The sequence below is a fragment of the Taudactylus pleione genome, unplaced genomic scaffold, assembly GCF_031769625.1.
Source record: "Taudactylus pleione unplaced genomic scaffold, aTauple2 ptg001489l, whole genome shotgun sequence".
Lineage (NCBI taxonomy): Eukaryota > Metazoa > Chordata > Amphibia > Anura > Myobatrachidae > Taudactylus > Taudactylus pleione.
Window position 1 is genome coordinate 27,878 of NW_028285887.1, and position 21,220 is coordinate 49,097.

The following is a 21,220-nucleotide window of genomic DNA, read 5'->3' on the forward strand; positions in this document are numbered from 1 at the left end:
AGTCAGCGCCGTTCACACCGGAGCCGGGTCTGCAGTGACGTGGACGCTTGGAGTTGACGTCATCTCCAAGCGCCACTGATTGGCCGGCATGCGGTACGATCCGGGTCATCCTGACCCGGATCGCGTAGTTTATACTGCAGGGTCACACGAGTCATTCCCATGTTATACCCTGCAAGTTACCTGGATTGGATTGGAGGGTCTCTCTACCCGGGAATACAAACCTGTCCCCTATTACATCAAGGAGCTACCTGCGCTTTAGCTGTGGTGTAAAGTAACGGGGTAATACACAGCTATCCGCCTATTCTCTTACTAATCTATTTCACAGAGTAATTATAAATCATATATAAAGGTTATATCTGCAATGATTATAGATGGCATGTGCGCTTTCTGTGTCTGTACATGTCAGTGTGAATTGTAGAATGATAATCACCATAGTGATGTCTTTTCCCCCCAGGTCCCAGTACGTGGCAGATATTGGGTTCCTGTAATGGATCAGAGCAGTCTCCAGTAGATATTCTAGAGGATAACGTCCAGTTCAACAGCAGCCTTGGATCCCTCATATTTACTAACTACAGCATGAATAACTCCACAATGACCATCAGTAACACAGGACACACAGGTAATTATTACTAACTACAGAAACATTATCACCACACTGACCGTCAGTAACACAGGACACACAGGTAATTATTACTAACTACAGAAACATTATCACCACACTGACCGTCAGTAACACAGGACACACAGGTAATTATTATTAACTACAGAAACATTATCACCACACTGACCGTCAGTAACACAGGACACACAGGTAATTATTACTAACTACAGCAACATTATCACCACACTGACCGTCAGTAACACAGGTAATTATTACTAACTACAGTAACATCATCACCACACTGACCGTCAGTAACACAGGACACACAGGTAATTATTACTAACTACAGCAACATTATCACCACACTGACCGTCAGTAACACAGGTAATTATTACTAACTACAGTAACATTATCACCACACTGACCGTCAGTAACACAGGACACACAGGTAATTATTACTAACTACAGAAACATTATCACCACACTGACCGTCAGTAACACAGGACATACAGGTAATAATTACTAACTACAGCAACAACATCACCACACTGACCGTCAGTAACACAGGTAATTATTACTAACTACCGCAACATTATCACCACACTGACCGTCAGTAACACAGGACACACAGGTAATTATTACTATCTACAGCAACAATATCACCACACTGACCGTCAGTAACACAGGACACACAGGTAATTATTACTAACTACAGCAACATTATCACCACACTGACCGTCAGTAACACAGGACACACAGGTAATTATTACTAACTACAGCAACATTATCACCACACTGACCGTCAGTAACACAGGACACACAGGTAATTATAACTAACTACAGCAACATTATCACCACACTGACCGTCAGTAACACAGGACACACAGGTAATTATTACTAACTACAGCAACATTATCACCACACTGACCGTCAGTAACACAGGACACACAGGTAATTATTACTAACTACAGAAACATTATCACCACACTGACCGTCAGTAACACAGGACACACAGGTAATTATTATTAACTACAGAAACATTATCACCACACTGACCGTCAGTAACACAGGACACACAGGTAATTATTACTAACTACAGCAACATTATCACCACACTGACCGTCAGTAACACAGGTAATTATTACTAACTACAGTAACATCATCACCACACTGACCGTCAGTAACACAGGACACACAGGTAATTATTACTAACTACAGCAACATTATCACCACACTGACCGTCAGTAACACAGGTAATTATTACTAACTACAGTAACATTATCACCACACTGACCGTCAGTAACACAGGACACACAGGTAATTATTACTAACTACAGAAACATTATCACCACACTGACCGTCAGTAACACAGGACATACAGGTAATAATTACTAACTACAGCAACAACATCACCACACTGACCGTCAGTAACACAGGTAATTATTACTAACTACCGCAACATTATCACCACACTGACCGTCAGTAACACAGGACACACAGGTAATTATTACTATCTACAGCAACAATATCACCACACTGACCGTCAGTAACACAGGACACACAGGTAATTATTACTAACTACAGCAACATTATCACCACACTGACCGTCAGTAACACAGGACACACAGGTAATTATTACTAACTACAGCAATAATATCACCACACTGACCGTCAGTAACACAGGACACACAGGTAATTATAACTAACTACAGCAACATTATCACCACACTGACCGTCAGTAACACAGGACACACAGGTAATTATTACTAACTACAGCAACATTATCACCACACTGACCGTCAGTAACACAGGACACACAGGTAATTATTACTAACTACAGCAACATTATCACCACACTGACCGTCAGTAACACAGGACACACAGGTAATTATTACTAACTACAGCAACATTATCACCACACTGACCGTCAGTAACACAGGACACACAGGTAATTATTACTAACTACAGCAACATTATCACCACACTGACCGTCAGTAACACAGGACACACAGGTTATTATTACTAACTACAGCAACATTATCACCACACTGACCGTCAGTAACACAGGACATACAGGTAATTATTACTAACTACAGCAACAATATCACCACACTGACCGTCAGTAACACAGGACACACAGGTAATTACTAACTACAGCAACATTATCACCACACTGACCGTCAGTAACACAGGACACACAGATAATTATTACTAACTACAGCAATAATATCACCACACTGACCGTCAGTAACACAGGACATACAGGTAATTATTACTAACTACAGCAACATTATCACCACACTGACCGTCAGTAACACAGGACATACAGGTAATTACTAACTACAGCAACATTATCACCACACTGACCGTCAGTAACACAGGACATACAGGTAATTATTACTAACTACAGCTACATTATCACCACACTGACCGTCAGTAACACAGGACACACAGGTAATTATTACTAACTACAGCAACATTATCACCACACTGACCGTCAGTAACACAGGACACACAGGTAATTATTACTAACTACAGCAACATTATCACCACACTGACCGTCAGTAACACAGGACATACAGGTAATTATTACTAACTACAGCAACATCATCACCACACAGACCGTCAGTAACACAGGACACACAGGTCATTATTACTAACTACAGCAACATTATCACCACACTGACCGTCAGTAACACAGGACACACAGGTAATAATTACTAACTACAGCAACATTATCACCACACTGACCGTCAGTAACACAGGACACACAGGTAATTATTACTAACTACAGCTACACTATCACCACACTGACCGTCAGTAACACAGGTAATTATTACTAACTACAGCAACAATATCACCACACTGACCGTCAGTAACACAGGACACACAGGTAATTATTACTAACTACAGCTACATTATCACCACACTGACCGTCAGTAACACAGGACACACAGGTAATTATTACTAACTACAGCAACATTATCACCACACTGACCGTCAGTAACACAGGACATACAGGTAATTACTAACTACAGCAACAATATCACCACACTGACCGTCAGTAACACAGGACACACAGGTAATTATTACTAACTACAGCAACAATATCACCACACTGACCGTCAGTAACACAGGACACACAGGTAATTATTACTAACTACAGCAACAATATCACCACACTGACCGTCAGTAACACAGGACACACAGGTAATTATTACTAACTACAGCAACATTATCACCACACTGACCGTCAGTAACACAGGACACACAGGTAATTATTACTAACTACAGCAATAATATCACCACACTGACCGTCAGTAACACAGGACACACAGGTAATTATTACTAACTACAGCAACATTATCACCACACTGACCGTCAGTAACACAGGACATACAGGTAATTACTAACTACAGCAACAATATCACCACACTGACCGTCAGTAACACAGGACACACAGGTAATTATTACTAACTACAGCTACATTATCACCACACTGACCATCAGTAACACAGGACACACAGGTAATTATTACTAACTACAGCTACATTATCACCACACTGACCGTCAGTAACACAGGACACACAGGTAATTATTACTAACTACAGCAACATTATCACCACACTGACCGTCAGTAACACAGGACACACAGGTAATTATTACTAACTACAGCAACATTATCACCACACTGACCGTCAGTAACACAGGACACACAGGTAATTATTACTAACTACAGCAACATTATCACCACACTGACCGTCAGTAACACAGGACATACAGGTAATTACTAACTACAGCAATAATATCACCACACTGACCGTCAGTAACACATGACACACAGGTAATTATTACTAACTACAGCAACATTATCACCACACTGACCGTCAGTAACACAGGACACACAGGTAATTATTACTAACTACAGCAACATTATCACCACACTGACCGTCAGTAACACATGACACACAGGTAATTATTACTAACTACAGCAACATTATCACCACACTGACCGTCAGTAACACAGGACACACAGGTAATTATTACTAACTACAGCTACATTATCACCACACTGACCGTCAGTAACACAGGACACACAGGTAATTATTACTAACTACAGTAACATTATCACCACACTGACCGTCAGTAACACAGGACACACAGATAATTATTACTAACTACAGCAACATTATCACCACACTGACCGTCAGTAACACAGGACACACAGGTAATTATTACTAACTACAGCAATAATATCACCACACTGACCGTCAGTAACACAGGACATACAGGTAATTATTACTAACTACAGCAACATTATCACCACACTGACCGTCAGTAACACAGGACACACAGGTAATTATTACTAACTACAGCTACATTATCACCACACTGACCGTCAGTAACACAGGACACACAGGTAATTATTACTAACTACAGCAACATTATCACCACACTGACCATCAGTAACACAGGTAATTATTACTAACTACAGCAACATTATCACCACACTGACCGTCAGTAACACAGGACATATAGGTAATTACTAACTACAGCAACAATATCACCACACTGACCGTCAGTAACACAGGACACACAGGTAATTATTACTAACTACAGCAACATTATCACCACACTGACCGTCAGTAACACAGGACACACAGGTAATTATTACTAACTACAGCAACATTATCACCACACTGACCGTCAGTAACACAGGACACACAGGTAATTACTAACTACAGCAACATTATCACCACACTGACCGTCAGTAACACAGGACACACAGGTAATTATTACTAACTACAGCAACATTATCACCACACTGACCGTCAGTAACACAGGTAATTATTACTAACTACAGCAACATTATCACCACACTGACCGTCAGTAACACAGGACACACAGGTAATTATTACTAACTACAGCTACATTATCACCACACTGACCGTCAGTAACACAGGACATACAGGTAATTATTACTAACTACAGCAACATTATCACCACACTGACCATCAGTAACACAGGACACACAGGTAATTATTACTAACTACAGCAACATTATCACCACACTGACCATCAGTAACACAGGACACACAGGTAATTATTACTAACTACAGCAACAATATCACCACACTGACCGTCAGTAACACAGGACATACAGGTAATTAATAACTACAGCAACATTATCACCACACTGACCGTCAGTAACACAGGACACACAGGTAATTATTACTAACTACAGCTACATTATCACCACACTGACCATCAGTAACACAGGACACACAGGTTATTATTACTAACTACAGCAACAATATCACCACACTGACCGTCAGTAACACAGGACATACAGGTAATTATTACTAACTACAGCAACATTATCACCACACTGACCGTCAGTAACACAGGTAATTATTACTAACTACAGTAACATCATCACCACACTGACCGTCAGTAACACAGGACACACAGGTAATTATTACTAACTACAGCAATAATATCACCACACTGACCGTCAGTAACACAGGACACACAGGTAATTATTACTAACTACAGCAACATTATCACCACACTGACCATCAGTAACACAGGACACACAGATAATTATTACTAACTACAGCAACATTATCACCACACTGACCGTCAGTAACACAGGACACACAGGTAATTATTACTAACTACAGCAACAATATAACCACACTGACCGTCAGTAACACAGGACACACAGGTAATTATTACTAACTACAGCAATAATATCACCACACTGACCGTCAGTAACACAGGACACACAGGTAATTATTACTAACTACAGCAACAATATCACCACACTGACCGTCAGTAACACAGGACACACAGGTAATTATTACTAACTACAGCAACAATATCACCACACTGACCGTCAGTAACACAGGACACACAGGTAATTATTACTAACTACAGCAACATTATCACCACACTGACCGTCAGTAACACAGGACACACAGGTAATTATTACTAACTACAGCAATAATATCACCACACTGACCGTCAGTAACACAGGACATACAGGTAATTACTAACTACAGCAACAATATCACCACACTGACCGTCAGTAACACAGGACACACAGGTAATTATTACTAACTACAGCAACAATATCACCACACTGACCGTCAGTAACACAGGACACACAGGTTATTATTACTAACTACAGCAACATTATCACCACACTGACCATCAGTAACACAGGACACACAGGTAATTATTACTAACTACAGCTACATTATCACCACACTGACCATCAGTAACACAGGACACACAGGTAATTATTACTAACTACAGCTACATTATCACCACACTGACCGTCAGTAACACAGGACACACAGGTAATTATTACTAACTACAGCAACATTATCACCACACTGACCGTCAGTAACACAGGACACACAGGTAATTATTACTAACTACAGCAACATTATCACCACACTGACCGTCAGTAACACAGGACACACAGGTAATTATTACTAACTACAGCAACAATATCACCACACTGACCGTCAGTAACACAGGACACACAGGTAATTATTACTAACTACAGCAACATTATCACCACACTGACCGTCAGTAACACAGGACACACAGGTAATTATTACTAACTACAGCAACATTATCACCACACTGACCGTCAGTAACACAGGACACACAGATAATTATTACTAACTACAGCTACATTATCACCACACTGACCGTCAGTAACACAGGACACACAGATAATTATTACTAACTACAGCAACATTATCACCACACTGACCGTCAGTAACACAGGACACACAGGTAATTATTACTAACTACAGCAACATTATCACCACACTGACCGTCAGTAACACAGGACACACAGGTAATTATTACTAACTACAGCAACATTATCACCACACTGACCGTCAGTAACACAGGACACACAGATAATTATTACTAACTACAGCTACATTATCACCACACTGACCGTCAGTAACACAGGACACACAGATAATTATTACTAACTACAGCAACATTATCACCACACTGACCGTCAGTAACACAGGACACACAGGTAATTATTACTAACTACAGCAATAATATCACCACACTGACCGTCAGTAACACAGGACATACAGGTAATTATTACTAACTACAGCAACAATATCACCACACTGACCGTCAGTAACACAGGACACACAGGTAATTATTACTAACTACAGCAACATTATCACCACACTGACCGTCAGTAACACAGGACATACAGGTAATTATTACTAACTACAGCAACATTATCACCACACTGACCGTCAGTAACACAGGACACACAGGTAATTATTACTAACTACAGCTACATTATCACCACACTGACCGTCAGTAACACAGGACACACAGGTAATTATTACTAACTACAGCAACATTATCACCACACTGACCATCAGTAACACAGGACACACAGGTAATTATTACTAACTACAGCTACATTATCACCACACTGACCGTCAGTAACACAGGACATATAGGTAATTACTAACTACAGCAACAATATCACCACACTGACCGTCAGTAACACAGGACACACAGGTAATTATTACTAACTACAGCAACATTATCACCACACTGACCGTCAGTAACACAGGACACACAGGTAATTATTACTAACTACAGCAACATTATCACCACACTGACCGTCAGTAACACAGGTAATTATTACTAACTACAGCAACATTATCACCACACTGACCGTCAGTAACACAGGACACACAGGTAATTATTACTAACTACAGCTACATTATCACCACACTGACCGTCAGTAACACAGGACACACAGGTAATTATTACTAACTACAGCAACAATATCACCACACTGACCGTCAGTAACACAGGACATACAGGTAATTAATAACTACAGCAACATTATCACCACACTGACCGTCAGTAACACAGGACACACAGGTAATTATTACTAACTACAGCAACAATATCACCACACTGACCATCAGTAACACAGGACACACAGGTTATTATTACTAACTACAGCAACAATATCACCACACTGACCGTCAGTAACACAGGACATACAGGTAATTATTACTAACTACAGCAACATTATCACCACACTGACCGTCAGTAACACAGGACACACAGGTAATTATTACTAACTACAGCTACATTATCACCACACTGACCGTCAGTAACACAGGACACACAGGTAATTATTACTAACTACAGCAACAATATCACCACACTGACCGTCAGTAACACAGGACACACAGGTAATTACTAACTACAGCAACATTATCACCACACTGACCGTCAGTAACACAGGACACACAGGTAATTATTACTAACTACAGCAACATTATCACCACACTGACCGTCAGTAACACAGGACACACAGGTAATTATTACTAACTACAGCTACATTATCACCACACTGACCATCAGTAACACAGGACACACAGGTAATTATTACTAACTACAGCAACATTATCACCACACTGACCGTCAGTAACACAGGACACACAGGTAATTATTACTAACTACAGCTACATTATCACCACACTGACCGTCAGTAACACAGGACACACAGGTAATTATTACTAACTACAGCTACATTATCACCACACTGACCATCAGTAACACAGGACACACAGGTAATTATTATTATTATTATTATTATTATTATTATTATTAAATTGTTTCAATATTTTACAAGTGCATCAATAAGACCTGAATTATACATCATAAAATATCGTTAGAACTACAAATCTAACGTTATAAATATTCCTATTTGCATTTGTTCCAAATAGTATCACTAAAATTGGAGAAATATATATATACACACACACACACACACACACACATATATATATATATATATATATATATATAATGAGCTGATCCCCTCACCTGTATACCAAACATATAGGAGCTAATTCAGACCCGTTCGCTCGAAAGCGGCCCGATGGTTTGCGAACGCGCATGGGCACGCTTCGTTTTGCACGTGCATGAGCTACTCTGTACGATCGCAGCACGCTCGCTCACCCAGCAAAGACAGCCCAGTGCAATGAGTGACAGGAGAGGCCGTTTGTGGGTGGTAACAGGGGCATTACACTAATAACGGCGGAGTGGAGGTGCAAACGCAGGCGTGCCTGGGTGTTTCAAAGCCGTTTTTAAGGCGTGCATAATTAACAGGCAGTGTCATAGTACACGTCACATGCTTGTTTTTTTTTTAACTGAAGTCTTCGCAGTGCTTGCGGCAGGGTAAGGCAACCACAAGCGCTGCAATCGCTACCGATGGTGCTCGATGTACCAATGTTTTAATACACTTCCTGGAGATGACGTGCGCTAGTGGGCATCTCTACATACGCTAATGGGTGTCTGCATATACAGAGCGATCGCTCGCACAGCCAAAGTGGGTGTGCTTATGCCTCGGCGAGCGATCGCTTCCCTTGGCGTCACTTTGACAAATTTGCATACGCTGGATGCAAGCGATCGCATCTAGCGTGCTGCTCTGAATGAGGTCCATAATGAGCACACGGTGTGTATATATGAGACACACCTGTATACAGTACTTATAATGAGCACATGGTGTATATATATGAGACACACCTGTATACAGTACATATAATGAGCACATGGTGTATATATATGAGACACACCTGTATACAGTACTTATAATGAGCACATGGTGTATATATATGAGACACACCTGTATACAGTACATATAATGATCACACGGTGTATATATATGAGACACACCTGTATACAGTACATATAATGAGCACACGGTGAATATATGAGACACACCTGTATACAGTACATATAATGAGCACACGGTGTATATATGAGACACACCTGTATATAGTACATATAATGAGCACACGGTGTATATATGAGACACACCTGTATACAGTACATATAATGAGCACACGGTGTATATATATGAGACACACCTGTATACAGTACATATAATGAGCACACGGTGTATATATGAGGCACACCTGTATACAGTACATATAATGAGCTCACGGTGTATATATGAGGCACACCTGTATACAGTACATATAATGAGCACACGGTGTATATATGAGGCACACCTGTATACAGTACATATAATGAGCTCACGGTGTATATATGAGGCACACCTGTATACAGTACATATAATGAGCACACGGTGTATATATGAGGCACACCTGTATACAGTACATATAATGAGCACACGGTGTATATATGAGGCACACCTGTATACAGTACATATAATGAGCACACGGTGTATATATGAGGCACACCTGTATACAGTACATATAATGAGCACACGGTGTATATATGAGACACACCTGTATACAGTACATATAATGAGCACACGGTGTATATATGAGGCACACCTGTATACAGTACATATAATGAGCACACGGTGTATATATGAGGCACACCTGTATACAGTACATATAATGAGCACACGGTGTATATATGAGGCACACCTGTATACAGTACATATAATGAGCACACGGTGTATATATGAGGCACACCTGTATACAGTACATATAATGAGCACACGGTGTATATATGAGGCACACCTGTATACAGTACATATAATGAGCACACGGTGAATATGAGGCACACCTGTATACAGTACATATAATGAGCACACGGTGTATATATGAGGCACACCTGTATACAGTACATATAATGAGCACACGGTGTATATATGATGCACACCTGTATACAGTACATATAATGAGCACACGGTGTATATATGAGGCACACCTGTATACAGTACATATAATGAGCACACGGTGTATATATGAGACACACCTGTATACAGTACATATAATGAGCACACGGTGTATATATGAGGCACACCTGTATACAGTACATATAATGAGCACACGGTGTATATATGAGGCACACCTGTATACAGTACATATAATGAGCACACGGTGTATATATGAGGCACACCTGTATACAGTACATATAATGAGCACACGGTGTATATATGAGACACACCTGTATACAGTACATATAATGAGCACACGGTGTATATATGAGGCACACCTGTATACAGTACATATAATGAGCACACGGTGTATATATGAGGCACACCTGTATACAGTACATATAATGAGCACACGGTGTATATATGAGGCACACCTGTATACAGTACATAGAATGAGCACACGGTGTATATATGAGGCACACCTGTATACAGTACATAGAATGAGCACACGGTGTATATATGAGGCACACCTGTATACAGTACATAAAATGAGCACACGGTGTATATATGAGGCACACCTGTATACAGTACATATAATGAGCACACGGTGTATATATGAGACACACCTGTATACAGTACATATAATGAGCACACGGTGTATATATGAGGCACACCTGTATACAGTACATATAATGAGCACACGGTGTATATATGAGGCACACCTGTATACAGTACATATAATGAGCACACGGTGTATATATGAGGCACACCTGTATACAGTACATATAATGAGCACACGGTGTATATATGAGGCACACCTGTATACAGTACATATAATGAGCACACGGTGTATATATGAGGCACACCTGTATACAGTACATATAATGAGCACACAGTGTATATATGAGGCACACCATACTGCTGATACTCCTCCGTGTACATAAATAGTTATGAGAAGGATCATTATAACACTGACATAAAATAACACTGTACAACATTAAATACTTTTAATGTGTTTCCCTTTGAAGAATATTCATAATTTACTCATTTGAGGTCAAGAAAAATGAATATGACTTTGGAATGTTTGTGTTAGCGCTGGTTTTTATGCTACGTTACCTGCGCTATATGTACCTCAGTAAATATAGTCATAGTGAAAAGCAATTTTAATATAATCAGATATTTTCTACATACAACATAAATAACCGTTGTTTCGATTCAATCACAGATAAGGACACAAACAATAGTGGGTGTGGTATCAGCAATGTAAAGGTAGACAGTCAATACATCGTCACCTGATAGTCGACAGGGACAAATGATCAACAGGTACAAAAGGTTGACTGTGCAGAAGGTCGACAGTGTTAAAAGGTTGACAGGTTCAAATGGTTGACATTAAAACTGTCAATATGTGTTTTTTTTTTTTTTTATTGTAATTCAACCCTCCCCAAAGTGCCTAACCCAAACCGTAACCCGAACCCTAACCCGAACCCTAACCATAACCGAAACCCTAACCTCTAACCCGAACCGTAACCCAAACCGTAACCCCTTAACCCTAACCTCTAACCCTAACCCAAACCCTAACCCAAACCCTAACCCAAACCCTAACCTCTAACCCGAACCGTAACCCAAACCATAACCCCGTAACCCTAACCTCTAACCCTAACCCAAACCCTAACCCAAACCCTAACCCAAACCCTAACCCAAACCCTAACCCAAACCCTAACCTCTAACCCGAAATGTAACCCAAACCGTAAGCCTAACCTCTAACCCGAACCGTAAAAATGTTGAAATAAAAAGTGTTGACAATTTATGCGTTGACCATTTGAAATTGTTGACCTTTTAACCCTGTTTTCCTTCTGCTCTGTAAACCTTTTGTCCCTGTTGTATGTCGACCATCTGATGTCGACCTTTTGACTGTCAACCATTACATTGCCGATATTCTATATGGATACCGCTGTGAGTGAGAGCTTTTTTTTTTTATTTGCTTGTGGTTTGTGCTCCTCTTCTGCGATATCCTGTCACTACACAGCGAGCTAAGACGCGTTCCGCCTGCCCTGATGTCTTCCTTCCATTAGTGACATGTCCTAGTGGCATTACTCACCGCGCTCCTTACTCACTGTGCAACAGCTGTCAGGGGAGACGTCCACTCACTCACCGTGCTCATCACTCACTGTGCCACACCTGTCAGGGGAGACGTCCACTCACTCACCGTGCTCATCACTCACTGTGCCACAGCTGTCAGGGGAGACGTCCACTCACTCACCGTGCTCATCACTCACTGTGCCACACCTGTCAGGGGAGACATCCACTCACTCACCGTGCTCATCACTCACTGTGCCACAGCTGTCAGGGGAGATGTCCACTCACTCACCATGCTCCTTACTCACTGTGCCACAGCTGTCAGGGGAGACGTCCACTCACTCACCATGCTCCTTACTCACTGTGCCACAGCTGTCAGGGGAGACATCCACTCACTCACCATGCTCATCACTCACTGTGCCACAGCTGTCAGGGGAGACGTCCACTCACTCACCGTGCTCATCACTCACTGTGCCACACCTGTCAGGGGAGACATCCACTCACTCAACATGCTCCTTAATCACTGTGCCACAGCTGTCAGGGGAGACATCCACTCACTCACCGTGCTCATCACTCACTGTGCCACAGCTGTCAGGGGAGACGTCCACTCACTCACCGTGCTCATCACGCACTGTGCCACAGCTGTCAGGGGAGACGTCCACTCACTCACCATGCTCCTTACTCACTGTGCCACAGCTGTCAGGGGAGACATCCACTCACTCACCGTGCTCATCACTCACTGTGCCACAGCTGTCAGGGGAGACGTCCACACACTCACTGCGCTCATCACTCACTGTGCCACAGCTGTCAGGGGAGACGTCCACTCACTAACCATGCTCCTTACTAACTGTGCCACAGCTGTCAGGGGAGATGTCCACTCACTCACCATGCTCATCACTCACTGTGTCACAGCTGTCAGGGGAGACGTCCACTCACTCACCGTGCTCATCACTCACTGTGCAACTGCTGTCAGGGGAGACGTCCACTCACTCACTGCGCTCATCACTCACTTTGCCACAGCTGTCAGGGGAGACGTCCACTCACTCACCATGCTCCTTACTCACTGTGCCACAGCTGTAAGAGGAGACATCCACTCACTCACCGTGCTCATCACTCACTGTGCCACTGCTGTCAGGGGAGACATCCACTCACTCACCGCGCTCATCACTCACTGTGCCACAGCTGTCAGGGGAGACGTCCACTCACTCACCATGCTCCTTACTCACTGTGCCACAGCTGTCAGGGGAGACGTCCACTCACTCACCGCGCTCATCACTCACTGTGCCACAGCTGTCAGGGGAGACCTCCACTCACTCACCGTGATCCTTACTCACTGTGCCACAGCTGTCAGGGGAGACGTCCACTCACTCACCACGCTCATCACTCACTGTGCCACAGCTGTCAGGGGAGACATCCACTCACTCACCGCGCTCATCACTCACTGTGCCACAGCTGTCAGGGGAGACCTCCACTCACTCACCGCGCTCATCACTCACTGTGCCACAGCTGTCAGGGGAGACATCCACTCACTCACCGCGCTCATCACTCACTGTGCCACAGCTGTCAGGGGAGACATCCACTCACTCACCGTGCTCATCAGTAACTGTGCCACAGCTGTCAGGGGAGACCTCCACTCACTCACCGTGATCCTTACTCACTGTCCCACAGCTGTCAGGGGAGACATCCACTCACTCACCGTGCTCATCACTCACTGTGCCACAGCTGTCAGGGGAGACGTCCACTCACTCACCATGCTCATCACTCACTGTGCCACACCTGTCAGAGGAGACATCCACTCACTCACCGTGCTCCTTACTCACTGTGCCACAGCTGTCAGGGGAGACATCCACTCACTCACCGTGCTCATCACTCACTGTGCCACAGCTGTCAGGGTAGACGTCCACTCACTCACCGCGCTCATCACTCACTGTGCCACAGCTGTCAGGGGAGACATCCACTCACTCACCGCGCTCATCACTCACTGTGCCACAGCTGTCAGGGGAGACGTCCACTCACTCACCGTGCTCATCACTCACTGTGCCACAGCTGTCAGGGGAGATGTCCACTCACTCACCGTGCTCATCACTCACTGTGCCACAGCTGTCAGGGGTGACCTCCACTCACTCACCGTGCTCATCACTCACTGTGCCACAGCTGTCAGGGGAGACATCCACTCACTCACCGTGGTCATCACTCACTGTGCCACACCTGTCAGAGGAGACATCCACTCACTCACCGTGCTCATCACTCACTGTGCCACAGCTGTCAGGGGAGACGTCCACTCACTCACCGTGCTCATCACTCACTGTGCCACACCTGTCAGGGGAGACGTCCACTCACTCACCGTGCTCACCACTCACTGTGCCACACCTGTCAGAGGAGAAATCCACTCACTCACCGTGCTCCTTACTCACTGTGCCACAGCTGTCAGGGGAGACGTCCACTCACTCACCATGCTCATCACTCACTGTGCCAGACCTGTCAGGGGAGACATCCACTCACTCACCACGCTCATCACTCACTGTGTCACAGCTGTCAGGGGAGACATCCACTCACTCACCATGCTCCTTAATCACTGTGCCAAACCTGTCAGGGGAGACGTCCACTCACTCACCACGCTCTTCACTCACTGTGCCACAGCTGTCAGGGGAGACATCCACTCACTCACCATGCTCATCACTCACTTTGCCACAGCTGTCAGGGGAGACATCCACTCACTCACCGTGCTCATCACTCACTGTGCCACAGCTGTCAGGGGAGACGTCCACTCACTCACCGTGCTCATCACTCACTGTGCCACACCTGTCAGGGGAGACGTCCACTCACTCACCGTGCTCACCACTCACTGTGCCACACCTGTCAGAGGAGACATCCACTCACTCACCGTGCTCCTTACTCACTGTGCCACAGCTGTCAGGGGAGACATCCACTCACTCACCGTGCTCATCACTCACTGTGCCACAGCTGTCAGGGGAGACGTCCACTCACTCACCGTGCTCATCACTCACTGTGCCACAGCTGTCAGAGGAGACATCCACTCACTCACCGTGCTCCTTACTCACTGTGCCACAGCTGTCAGGGGAGACATCCACTCACTCACCGTGCTCATCACTCACTGTGCCACAGCTGTCAGGGGAGACCTCCACTCACTCACCGTGCTCATCACTCACTGTGCCACAGCTGTCAGGGGAGACATCCACTCACTCACCGTGCTCACCACTCACTGTGCCACACCTGTCAGAGGAGACATCCACTCACTCACCGTGCTCCTTACTCACTGTGCCACAGCTGTCAGGGGAGACATCCACTCACTCACCGTGCTCATCACTCACTGTGCCACAGCTGTCAGGGGAGACCTCCACTCACTCACCGTGCTCATCACTCACTGTGCCACAGCTGTCAGGGGAGACATCCACTCACTCACCGTGCTCATCACTCACTGTGCCACACCTGTCAGAGGAGACATCCACTCACTCACCGTGCTCATCCCTCACTGTGCCACAGCTGTCAGGGGAGACGTCCACTCACTCACCGTGCTCATCACTCACTGTGCCACAGCAGTCAGGGGAGACGTCCACTCACTCACCGTGCTCATCACTCACTGTGCTACAGCTGTCAGGGGATACGTCCACTCTCTCACCATGCTCATCACTCACTGTGCCAAACCTGTCAGGGGAGACGTCCACTCACTCACCGTGCTCATCACTCACTGTGCTACAGCTGTCAGGGGAGACATCCACTCACTCACTGTGCTCATCACTCACTGTGCCACACCTGTCAGGGGAGACGTCCACTCACTCACCGTGCTCATCACTCACTGTGCCAGACCTGTCAGGGGAGACATCCACTCACCACGCTCATCACTCACTGTGTCACAGCTGTCAGGGGAGACATCCACTCACTCACCATGCTCCATAATCACTGTGCCACAGCTGTCAGGGGAGACATCCACTCACTCACCATGCTCATCACTCACTGTGCCACAGCTGTCAGGGGAGACGTCCACTCACTCACCATGCTCATCACTCACTGTGCCACACCTGTCAGAGGAGACATCCACTCACTCACCGTGCTCCTTACTCACTGTGCCACAGCTGTCAGGGGAGACATCCACTCACTCACCGTGCTCATCACTCACTGTGCCACAGCTGTCAGGGTAGACGTCCACTCACTCACCGCGCTCATCACTCACTGTGCCACAGCTGTCAGGGGAGACATCCACTCACTCACCGCGCTCATCACTCACTGTGCCACAGCTGTCAGGGTAGACGTCCACTCACTCACCGCGCTCATCACTCACTGTGCTACAGCTGTCAGGGGAGACATCCACTCACTCACTGTGCTCATCACTCACTGTGCCACACCTGTCAGGGGAGATGTCCACTCACTCACCGTGCTCATCACTCACTGTGCCACGGGTGTCAGGGGAGACGTCCACTCACTCACCATGCTCATCACTCACTGTGCCACACCTGTCAGGGGAGACATCCACTCACCACGCTCATCACTCACAGTGTCACAGCTATCAGGGGAGACATCCACTCACTCACCATGCTCCTTAATCACTGTGCCACAGCTGTCAGGGGAGACATCCACTAACTCACCATGCTCATCACTCACTGTGCCACAGCTGTCAGGGGAGACGTCCACTCACTCACCGTGCTCATCACTCACTGTGCCACAGCTGTCAGGGGAGACATCCACTCACTCATCGTGCTCATCACTCACTGTGCCACAGCTGTCAGGGGAGACAGCCACTCACTCACCGTGCTCATCACTCACTGTGCCACAGCTGTCAGGGGAGACATGCACTCACTCACCGTGCTCATCACTCACTGTGCCACAGCTGTCAGGGGAGACGTCCACTCACTCACCGTGCTCATCACTCACTGTGCCACAGCTGTCAGGGGAGACGTCCACTCACTCACCGTGCTCATCACTCACTGTGCCACAGCTGTCAGGGGAGACATGCACTCACTCACCGTGCTCATCACTCACTGTGCCACAGCTGTCAGGGGAGACGTCCACTCACTCACCGTGCTCATCACTCACTGTGCCACAGCTGTCAGGGGAGACGTCCACTCACTCACCGTGCTCCTTACTCACTGTGCCACAGCTGTCAGGGGAGACGTCCACTCACTCACCGTGCTCATCACTCACTGTGCCACAGCTGTCAGGGCAGACGTCCACTCACTCACTGTGCTCATCTCTCACTGTGCCACAGCTGTCAGGGGAGACGTCCACTCACTCACCGTGCTCATCACTCACTGTGCTCATCACTCACTGTGCCACTGCTGTCAGGAGAGACGTCCACTCACTCACCGTGCTCATCACTCACTGTGCCACAGCTGTCAGGGGAGACGTCCACTCACTCACCGTGCTCATCACTCACTGTGCCACACCTGTCAGGGGAGACGTCCACTCACTCACCGTGCTCATCACTCACTGTGCCACAGCTGTCAGGGGAGACGTCCACTCACTCACCGTGCTCATCACTCACTGTGCTCATCACTCACTGTGCCACAGCTGTCAGGGGAGATGTCCACTCACTCACCGTGCTCATCACTCACTGTGCCACAGCTGTCAGGAGAGACGTCCACTCACTCACCGTGCTCATCACTCACTGTGCCACAGCTGTCAGGGGAGACGTCCACTCACTCACTGTGCTCATCACTCAATGTGCTCATCACTCACTGTGCCACAGCTGTCAGGAGAGACGTCCACTCACTCACCCTGCTCATCACTCACTGTGCCACAGCTGTCAGGGGAGACGTCCACTCACTCACCACGCTCATCACTCACTGTGCCACAGCTGTCAGGGGAGACGTCCACACACTCACCGTGCTCATCACTCACTGTGCCACAGCTGTCAGGGGAGACGTCCACTCACTCACCGTGCTCATCACTCACTGTGTCACAGCTGTCAGGGGAGACATCCACTCACTCACCGCGCTCCTTACTCACTCTGCCACAGCTGTCAGGGGAGACGTCCACTCACTCACCGTGCTCATCACTCACTGTGTCACAGCTGTCAGGGGAGACATCCACTCACTCACCGTGCTCATCACTCACTGTGCCACAGCTGTCAGGGGAGACGTCCACTCACTCACCGCGCTCCTTACTCACTGTGCCACGGGTGTCAGGGGAAACGTACACTCTGGTCACTGAATGCTCCGCATGTGTCAGGGGAGACGTCCAGGTGAGGGGTGAGAATGGGGATTTTGGGGGACCTGCTGCAGCATAATTGATGTCACTTTTGTAGAAGTTGAATCACAATCTCAGCGTAGTGTCCAGCTCATCTATTACCCAGGACGCCATGCACAACACCTTTCACCTCTCTCCTGGTCCCATCATTTGGGACCACACCAGGCAGTGCATGTACTGACATAGCCAGAAATGATGGGACCGGTCAGTAACGCACAGTAGGCGGAGTCTGGTAGATAATCTTCCTGTAGCTGCCAATAGCAGACGGTCCTTCCCGGCCCCTTTGTATACCTGCACCCTCCCCCAGTCACTGCTGATAGGTCAGCACGGCAGGACCCCCCACCCACAAGGTGCAGAGAGGAGCACCCATTGGGGAAATATAAATGTACCACCCTTCAGTCCCTCAGAGGAGCAGCCACTGGGGAAATTACAGCTGCAATGGTCGCAATGTTCCGAACATTGATGGTCCGATATATCGATGACCGATATTGTCAGCAATGTTTACACATTTACCTGGCATCCTGGCTTTTAACATAAATAACCACAAACAGGTTCCGGATTAAGGCTTTTTGGGGCAACTAAGTTGTGGGGGCCCCCACCAATAAAATTGACACCCCAAAGTACCCACCACCTATATGCCCCACAGTGCCGCCCAGTATGCTCTCGTTTGCTACACAGTATTTCTAAAAGTCCCCCCTCCCTCAGGCCCTGGAGTATTCACCCCCTTGAGGGGCTAGTGAAAAATTTGCTATGGGCCACCCTTGGTCTAGTGATGCCCCTGATTCTTGTGCTCAGATTTACCAACCTATATATTCGCTGGACGCCACATTCCCTAGTATGTAACAAAATAAGCCGACATCATCACAAATGGGCTGTATCTCAGTCATGTTCATTCTTTGCCCTATTGTCACGTTGAAAACTTTTTCCCTGTTGAGCAGTGTAAGAAAACACTACATTCATTTGTCTTGGCAGTGGAAGTCTCCATTGGAAAAGGAGTCTCGGTGTCTGGCGGGGGTCTTCCTTCTGTGTACACAGCCGTGGCCTTTCATTTTCACTGGGGAAACGGAAGCATTGGATCTGAGCATAGACTGTCTGGGAAGCAGTACCCTATGGAGGTAATATGCAACAACCTGGAAATGTATCCGAGCTCCAGTACAGTCTGTGCGTGTATTCCATGTCAGCACTCTCTGTGCGTGTATTCCATGTCAGCGGTCTCTGTGCGTGTATTCCATGTCAGCGCAGTCTGTGCGTGTATTCCCTGTCAGCGCAGTCTGTGCGTGTATTCCCTGTCAGCGCAGTCTGTGCGTGTATTCCATGTCAGCGCTCTCTGTGCGTGTATTCCATGTCAGCACTCTCTGTGCGTGTATTCCATGTCAGCGGTCTCTGTGCGTGTATTCCATGTCAGCGCAGTCTGTGCGTGTATTCCCTGTCAGCGCAGTCTGTGCGTGTATTCCCTGTCAGCACAGTCTGTGCGTGTATTCCATGTCAGCGCTCTCTGTGCGTGTATTCCATGTCAGCACTCTCTGTGCATGTATTCCATGTCAGCGGTCTCCGTGCGTGTATTCCATGTCAGCGCAGTCTGTGCGTGTATTCCCTGTCAGCACTCTCTGTGCATGTATTCC

General features: G+C 46.1%; 1 protein-coding gene across 1 annotated transcript in view; it reads left to right on the forward strand.

Moving 5' to 3' along the window:
• Window positions 1-454: 454 nt before the first annotated feature.
• LOC148442500 (carbonic anhydrase 4-like) overlaps window positions 455-21,220 on the forward strand; it is a gene marked incomplete at its 5' end in the record, with an annotated part of 219,419 nt that continues 198,653 nt past the window's right edge. Inside the window, 2 exons of the mRNA XM_088463880.1 lie at window positions 455-619; window positions 20,571-20,713. Coding sequence (XP_088320006.1) covers window positions 455-619; window positions 20,571-20,713 — 308 coding nt within the window. The remainder of the gene's footprint in view (window positions 620-20,570; window positions 20,714-21,220) is intronic.